Genomic DNA, 9,069 nt, shown 5'->3' with positions numbered 1-9,069 from the left:
TATTACATGATTAGGGGCTGATTTAAATGGGATCTCCTAACTGATAATCATTAGGAGGTAAATGTCAATGTCCAAAAGGATGAAGAAGAGGAAAAGTAAGAAAATATGGACAAACAATGAAGGTAAACTTATCTCACAACACAGTACTATTTTATGTATCTGGGGTAAAAGTAAATGTAAATGGTGAGGAATTTTTCTCCATTCTGCCTTCTCAACACTTGGGAGGCTGAGGCAGGGATATCACTGGAATTCAAGGCCAGCCTAAACTACAGAGTAAGACCTTTTCTTAAAACAAACAAAAAGCCCAACAACCAAAAACAAAAAACAAAACCCATTCTGCCTTGTGCTAGGATCAAAATAATTTTTCTGAATTTTGTTGAAGATTGCATAACTTTTAGAAGGTCTCAAACTGAAAACAGTGTAATTTTATGAATTTTAATGATATTGTTGTGGTGGGGGTTATTTTGTTTTTGTATTTTTTTTTTCTGGAGATTGAGCCCAGAGTTACTCTACTATTGAGCTACAACCCCAGCTTATTTTACTTCTTCATTTTGAGATAAGGTCTTGCCAAATTGCTCAGGCTGGCCTCAAACTCACTCCCCTTCTGTCTGTGTGTGCCCCACGACATTTAGCTCTATAGTGTTTTTTTATATTCAAGCAGTGTATACTAAGGAATGCAACCTACGGAAAGGTAGGTAGTAAAAATCTTAGAATTGTTAAGAATTTCACTGGGGGGAGTGGGGACCTGTAGAGGACAGGGTCGGGATGTAAGTCATCAAAATAAGCCCAAGTGATTTACCATAGGCTTGGGCAAGTTTCTCTTTGAAATTTGAAGGATGGTATTCACTTATTCATTCCCAAATATTTATTTAAGCACCTTTTATGTATGTCACCTGGGATACAACAGTAAACACACAGATCCCTTGCTCAAAATTTACATTGTAATTCTAATTATATTCAAGGGCGTTGTAATGCTAAACCGTGGTGCATCCAAGAGTAGGATGAATCACATGAACCAATCTGATCTTCATAAACCACAGCAAAAATCAGCACAGCACATTAAGGTTTCTGTTCTTAGATGCTAAGTCCTCTTAGTTCCAGAGGGCAGTGCCAGTGGGCTAAGAAGAGATTTCTTCATCTAAAATATACAGACTTGTTGTTCGGATTCGGCAGTTTAGGACTGCAACTCCAAATTGCTCCTGTGGCACAGAATTACCCCTAAGTAAGAAGTGAAGAGGATTACAGGAGAAAAACCACTCCATCAGAACCCGAATATTGAACAGCAAGCCCTGGCCTAGAGGAAAGTGGTAGTGACTACAATTCCCATAAGCCCTCACGACCCAACCCTTTCTACTCCTATTGTTGAGAAAAGGTGGGGGGGGCTAGGGCGCACTCTTGTTGCGTCATCAGCGTGCACCACCCGGGTAACGGCTAGGCTGCGAAAGCATGGCTACTGCTGCTACTGCTATACTGTCGCAGTCTTTGAAAACAGACATAGCCCCAGTCTCTGAAACTTCAGAAACAGCCGCAACAATGGCTAGGACGTCTGCAGGAACAGCTGCGGTCGCGGCAGTTATGGCCGCCTCGAGAACCGGATCCGAAACCAGGGTCTCCAAGGCCGCTTTGGCTACTAAGCTGCTGTCCCTCAGTGGCGTGTTCGCGGTGCACAAACCCAAAGGGCCCACTTCAGCCGAGCTGCTGAATCGGTTGAAGGAGAAACTGCTGGCAGGTACTGCAGCCCGGGTGGGGACCTTTTTGAGTTGACAGCCTAGCAGTTTCTGCAGGCTTTACTAGTAAAATTATTTAGGTTATCCAAGGTTCTCCAGAGTTTTGTCCTGTCCTGTCTTGCCATTAAACCAATATAGGAACTTTTTTCTTACCTTGCTGTGTATCTGCTGACAAGCTTTATAATTTTTAGAAATGCAAAACTGCATTATTCTGATGGGAATTTGGTAATTGTAATGGTCACAATACAAAATTAAATATTTATTGGCAAATATGTACATTCTTAAATAGCTTTAATTCCAGTGTTACACATGCTCATTCTTACCTAATATTGTGTAAGAATGGATCATATAGGAAATGTTGAAGCAAGGAATTGCATTAAGGGTAAACATTAGTGTCTTTAAAGACGCCACCCTCCCCCGCCATAGGCTTGCTGTTTTTAACTTTGCCTATTTGTTAAACTATGGCGCTTTTTTTTTTTTTTTTTAATCCTCAAGGTAATTACTACCATTCTTTTCCTCAGACAAGTTTCTGACAGAATCAAAGCCATACCCTGGCCTTCTGGTTAATCAGCTTCCAAGATTTCTGTTGAAACATGGTTAAAGTAGATTGTTTCAAAGCTATTGCTAGGCCATTTTGTGGAAATCCCTCCTTATGGTGTTGGAATTCTTGTAACCCTAGTGATTGACCTATTCTATGTTTGTGTTAGCCAGACTAGGGCTTCCCAAATGTCATTCTAACCAGCTGTCAGAATTACCTGGGAAATGGGCTGGGGATTTAGCTCAGTGGTTCTGCTGCCTGCCTCACAAGCCCATGGTCTGGAGAGAACTACCTGGGGAAGTTCTTAAAGATACTGATATTCTTGATAAATACTAATTAAAGCCATGGTCAGTGGTGGCAACCTTTAATACCATTCTTTGTCTTTTCTTATGTTGATTCCTGCCATACTGTAATCCCCACTCTTCTTGTATGTTTAAATCTTTCAAGGCTCCAAACATTCCAGAGACCATGAATAGTTGGTTCAGTAGAGTGAATTTTTGAAGCCTTCATACTCTAAGGAGTACCAAGCTGAAAATACAAAGAATTCCCCAAAAGATTCCAATAAATTCATAAGTGAGACATCCATGATGTATTACAACTGAAAGGGGAAGGTTTGAAACTTAATTCTAACCTTAGAAGTTTATGTCAAAAGCCATGCTTTAGAGTTCCAAAGTACCCAATTTTGTCTTTAAGACAGGAATATAAGAGAAGCCAGGACTGTATCTTCTTTTTTAATCCAAATGCTTCAGAGTTTAAGAGGTAACTTAACTGTTACCTATTTCCCAGATAAGTTTTTGTAGAAATTAGCTTCTTTGACATATTGAGAGTTTTTATTAAGAGAGGAGGACAAGTAAACTTAGTTTGAGAAGCCAGTATACTTAGAAGTAGCTCTGTGTGAGATGTATTCCCAACAGAGGTAGGCTGGAGGTGCCAGTGTAGAACACTAGGAAAATATTTAGAAATGGAAAATTGAGGACTTTTTAATCTAGCTGTCTATATAAAAATTAACTTCTTTTCATTATGCTTTAGCAGCTCACCACCACCAGGAATTTTCTAGAGTTTTTGTGGGTTAGCTTAGATATTTATCCATGATCAAAATTTTTTTGTTTTTCTTTTTTTAGAAGATACATTGTCATTTCTAGACCACTAATTTTGGAATCGTTTTTTTTTTTTTTAAATTTAGGGGATGTATATATATTTTAAAATCCATGGTCGTAGACTTATTATATTGTTTGTACAATACCTTTTGGTTTGGATATGTCATATTTATGGAGATTCTACTTTATCTGTCTTGGTAATTATCTTTTTTTCATCCTGATTATTCTCATAGAAGCTGGAATGCCTTCTTCAGAATGGTCCAAGAGGAAAAAACAGACTTTGAAAATTGGGCATGGAGGGACTCTAGACAGCGCAGCTGGAGGTGTTCTGGGTAAGAGACATAAAGGAAATTTAGCAGTATTGTCCCTTAATGTCAGATCAGTTGGGTACAGATTAAATTGAATAAAGCCATGTCATTTTCAGTTTACCTTGGAATGTTTTAGCTCTACTGAATTTACAGTGCTATCTTCTAATGAAGCCCTAAAACAGAATATACAAGGCCATTAGAAGTAGCAACTGTTATGTGTGGATGGGACTTTAAGGAAAGGTTTGTATCTGTGCAGAAAACAGTTAATAATATAGAAGGCCTGAAATTGCTTGCTTTAGTAAGGTCTGCTTACAAGGCTTGCCTTTGGCTGGTATCTGTGAACGTGGATTTTAGGAGTACTCCTGCTCTTTCCTATCTTACAGAATTGATTTGCTGTGCCTTGACTGTTTGCATACCTACTTTCCTTCTAAAATTTGGAATTTTGCCTCACCACATAGGCAGAGGGTGTCTGAGTGACCCAACTCTTCCTTTATCCCCCAATAGACTTTGGGCACTGAGTTTGCTGATGAGCTTCTCCAGGAGAAACATTGCACACATTACTGCTTTCTTCATTGTTTAGCGAGGAACAGGCTTAAGTGTTCCACCTCATGGGAGGGACAGAAGCCTGTACATGGATTTCTCCATTGTCTTTTTCTCTGGTGACCCAGTGGTGAGTCTTTACTACATTAATAATAAATCTTAGGGTCATGGATTTAGCTCAGTGGTTCTGCCACCTGCCTTTGCAAGTGCAAGGACCCGAGTTTGATCCCCGGTACCAATAATAATAATAATTATTATTATTATATAATTATAATAAATTTTAGCTATTTATGAACACTTGAGTGTGGGATGGTCATGGAAACTACTGAGAAGGTATAGAGCTCTTCTCTCCTTATAGCTAATCAAATTTTTGAGATCAGCTGTATTGAGAAAGTGAATCTAATAATTCTTGAGAAAAGTTTTCTTTTGGAACCTATTAGTTGACCATTTCATTGCTTATGGAAGAAAAACTGACAGACTTGATTGAGGGAAGAAAAATTATGTATCTGTTTTTATTCTGAAGTCTTTATGGTCTGCTGAGGTTTTTCTACAGAGGCTAGGGTGTGTTTCTGAATTTTTACTGTAACTACGTCCATAGTCACAGAAATATATAGATTGGGATTTCCGTGTCATCTTTGTTCCTACAGATCAGAAACAAATTTTGTGGAACAATGCTTACTTTTTTTACATGCTCTGGTATATTACATTTTATTCAATTTCATTTTATAATTTTCCGTGTCATCTTTGTTCCTACAGATCAGAAACAAATTTTGTGGAACAATGCTTACTTTTTTACATGCTCTGGTATATTACATTTTATTCAATTTCATTTTATAGAAGTGTTGATTGTAAATCATGATTTCATGATGCCCTAATGGGTTATGACTCATAGTTTAAAAAATACTGTGGTATGGTCGTGAATCCATATTATTTCAACTAAAATCAGATACAAACAACAACAAACCCTAAACTATACAAAGGAAATAAGTACTTGTTTTTTTTAAAAAAAAGAGGAATAAAATTGGTGGAGAACATAATTTCAAGAAAACTAGAAATAATGTATGAATATGTATTTCCTGAAATTACAGGTTTTGTTTAATTCATGTTGGCAAAAATACCTTTATTGCGGTAAAATAGAAGAAATTACAAGGGAAGTGATTTTCCTACATTAGAGAACTTGGAATTCTGACAACTAAAAACTACTCTTTCTTTTACTAACAATGACAGGCTAGGGCATTCATTAGTTATATATTTAAATACTATTGTAACCTGTAAGGTAGGTGTTGTTATCCTCATTCTAAAGAAGAAATAAAGACCCAGAGAGATTAAGTAGCATGCCTATAGCCGTAGAATTAAGCAAGTGGCAAAATCAGGATTTCAGTGCAGATCTGCTCAGTCCCAAAGCCTCTGCCCTACTGTGGGAAGGTTGATATTTGGTACTCCTGCCCTTGTTCCCTTTGCCCACTGCAGGAATTACCAATCAATCACAGCATTCTTAGCATTAGTTCTATAAGTGGCTTCATGATTCTCCTCAGCGTAGCACTTCAGGTAGCCTCTACCAGTTGATTATAGTTGGTTCTTGAATTTGTTCTAACCATTTGTTCTACTCTTTTCTAAGACACAGCACCATAAATGCAAGAGAGCATAAGATCTACTGCTTATTTATGAACAGCCTGATTATATTAATTTCTTGTGGTTGGTCCTTATTGGCATGCAGTGATTTGAGGCAATAAATGGAATAGTTTATTTCTACCCTCCAACAAGGGATCTTGTTGAAGCTTACATTTTAGTATTATAAAGGAGCTGAGATTTTTATATGTGAAAATCATATTGGAAATAAATTTGCTTTTGGAGGCTTGTTTTATCACAGGGACCTTTGCTCATATGTCAAATTTATTAACTTTTCTTCTGTGTGGTTTCCAATGAGAAATAATGTTTTAAAAGTTGAAATTATTTAGGCACAAAATAAGGGATATTTGTCTAAATTAGCAACTCTAGAAACTTATGAGTTGATTTTATTTTTTCTGTGTTTTTTTTTTTTGGAACCAGGGATCGAACTCAGGCCCTTGTGGGAGAGGCGGTGGAACCACTGAGCCAAATCCCCAGCTCAAGTTGATTTTATTTTTATTGTATTTATTTTATAGTAAAACACTAGACTCTCATCATATCCATGTTTGTGTATTGGTTACTGACCACTGCACACATACTTACTAACTGTACACATCCTGGGAAAAATCCCATAACTTCTCTGAATCTCATTCTGTTCCTTAAGCAGGTACTATCTGCCTTAACTCTGAAAGGCTTATCAGAATCTTACATTTTACTTTGTGAAGTGCTTTCTAAAAGTAGTGGTAGTCATCTTGCAAAAATGGACTTGTGTGAAAAAGTATAAATTTCTACATTTTAGGCTGTTTTTTTCTTTGTAATTTTTTTTAGCTTCTTTGTAATATTAAATAGTGCAGATTTAAGAATTTAGCTATTTAAGAATATAATCTGCACACCCATGTTTATAGCTGCACAGTTTGTAATAGCTATAATTTGGAAGCTGCTCATTTGCCCATCAATTGGAGACTGGATAAAGAAGATGTGGTTTTTCTGTAAAATAGAATACTGCTCAGCCAGAAAGAATGAGAAATTAGAGTCATTCATAGGAAAATGGATGCATATGAGGGTATACTCTTAAGTGGAATAAATAAGTCACACATGTGTAAATACCGAATAGTTTCTCTGATATGAAAAACTGTAATTGTACATAATAAGATCCTAATGATATAACTGACAATGTGAAATAGGAAGAAAAGGCCTAAAGGTGTAGGGGAAGTGGGAAGGAAATAAGGGAAAAGAAAAAAATATGAGAAAATGAAAAAATAGAAATAAAGTATTTGTAAATAGGGAAGGGAGTGCAGGAGTAAGGGGAAAAAATAAGAACCAAGACCTGTCATGTAAAGGAACCAGATCCCAATGATGAATGTAACTGTATTGTATACCTAAAATGTACCAATAAACTCAATGAGGAAAAAAACTAAATAAATTATGGAAAAAAAATATAATCTGAATTCAGGTTTATTATTCTGTACTATAACAGAATTACAAGAGTGCTTGCAAAATGTTTTAAAATGTGGTAGGTAAAGTAATGCCCCCCTAAAATGTTCACATCCTCATCTCCAGAGTCTGAATACATTAGGTGACATCTGAAGGAGGAATTAAGACTGTAGATAAAATCAATGCTGCTGGTCAGCTGACAAGGAGATTTCCTAGAATTTTTAGGTGGGCCCAGTTGATCATAAGAGTATTTAAAGTAGAAGTAGCAAGCAGAAGAGAGAGGTGTAGCAATGGAAACAGAAGTGTCAGTGATGTTATTGCTAACTTTGAGAAGAGAAAGGGATTGCATGTCAAAGAAAGTGAATTGAAATCAAAAGTGATCAAAGATCTAAACATTAAAACAGAAACATTAAACCTACTGGAAGATAAAATAGGCAAAATGCTGGAAGACGTAGGTAGAGAAAAAGATTTTCTGAACAGAATCTCAACTATACAAGAAATAACAGCAAGAATCAAACAAATGAGATTATACCAACCTAAAAAGCTTCTGTACAGCAAAAGAATCAGATAGAAGACTAATATCTAGGATATTCAAAGAATTTTTTTAAAAATCGCTTAAAATTAAAGACCCAGTCAAGAAAAGGGCAAAAAAAATGAAAAGACACTTCGCAGAGGAAGAAATACAAGTAACCAACAAATATATGAAAAAAATGCTCAACATCTCTGGCCATTAGAAATGTGAGTTAGAACAATTCTAGGATTCCATCTTATTCTGGAAAGAATGGCAATCATTAAGAAATCAAACAATAACAAATGCTGTGTGGCTGTGGTGAAAAGGAATCCTCCTTCATTGTTGGAATGCAAACTAGTACAACCATTGTGGAAATCAGCATGAAGATTTCTCAAAGAACCAAAATTAGAAATTCTATATGACCCAGCTATCCCACTGCTAGGTACCTTTCCCAGAAAGCTTAAGAGATCATACTACAGTGATAACATGTATACCAGTAGTATATAGTATATATTTTAGCATATAGTAGCTAGCTATAGTAGCACAACTGATAGCATCTGAATCTTAAAGGATGGATAGAAGGTGTTATGGCTTGTGTCTACATGTCTCCCCCAAATGCACTCGTGTGCTCGTAGGTGAGAGTTTTGGGAGGTGGCTGGATCTAGGGTGTGTGATTACTAAACCAGTCCAGTGATTGGTCTAGTATAGTTCTGGATGTGGATAATGGGAAGGCCCATCCTGGGTGTTGGTAGTACCTCCTGAAAGGCTGGTAGCCTGGAAGGAAAAAGGGGAGCAGCTTCTGCTGCTGCTGCTTGCTTGCTTGCTGCTTTGCTGTCTCCTGCCTGCTTGCCATGGACTCTTTCTTCTCTGCCAGGCCACCCTGCCTTTGAGCCAGCGGATTATGGACTGAAACCACTACAAACTCAGCCAAAATAAACCATTCCTCCTTTAACTTTGGGTGTTAGGCATTCTGTCTCAGCAATGAGAAAAATAACTAAGACGGGACAAGGGGATGGATCTCTTGCAAGGGAATAAGAGGAGGATGAGAAAAAGGGGAAGGGGAAATAAGTAGAAAAAAAGATATGCCATGTAGAGGAACCTAATAACATCAATTAATAGAAACATATACCGTAACATGAGCTAAGAGTAATACCAACAAGAATGAAAAATGAATAGGGAAATTAAAGGAGAGAGGTGGTAAGGAAAAGGAAGTGGGTTAAAAAAATAAACTGGGGGCCGGGGAGTTAGCTCAGTGGTTCTGCCATCTGCCTCACGAACACAAGGTCTTGAGTTCGATCTCTGGTAT

At 37.1% G+C, this 9,069-nt stretch overlaps 1 protein-coding gene across 2 annotated transcripts in view; it reads left to right on the top strand.

Moving 5' to 3' along the window:
• Window positions 1-1,401: 1,401 nt before the first annotated feature.
• Window positions 1,402-9,069, top strand: part of Trub1 (TruB pseudouridine synthase family member 1) — a 40,019-nt gene continuing 32,351 nt past the window's right edge. The window contains exons 1-2 of one of the 2 annotated variants that reach the window (XM_010634575.2): window positions 1,402-1,729; window positions 3,596-3,694. In XM_010634575.2, the coding sequence (XP_010632877.1) occupies window positions 1,447-1,729; window positions 3,596-3,694 (382 nt within the window). In that variant the 5' untranslated portion in view covers window positions 1,402-1,446. The remainder of the gene's footprint in view (window positions 1,730-3,595; window positions 3,695-9,069) is intronic. The other variant, XM_010634574.3, reaches the window with a different exon arrangement.

This window comes from Fukomys damarensis, unplaced genomic scaffold, assembly GCF_012274545.1.
Source record: "Fukomys damarensis isolate Sample0158 unplaced genomic scaffold, DMR_v1.0_HiC HiC_scaffold_8, whole genome shotgun sequence".
Classification (NCBI taxonomy): domain Eukaryota; kingdom Metazoa; phylum Chordata; class Mammalia; order Rodentia; family Bathyergidae; genus Fukomys; species Fukomys damarensis.
Note: the sequence above shows the minus strand (reverse complement) of the source record. Positions and strands in the feature narration are given on the sequence as shown.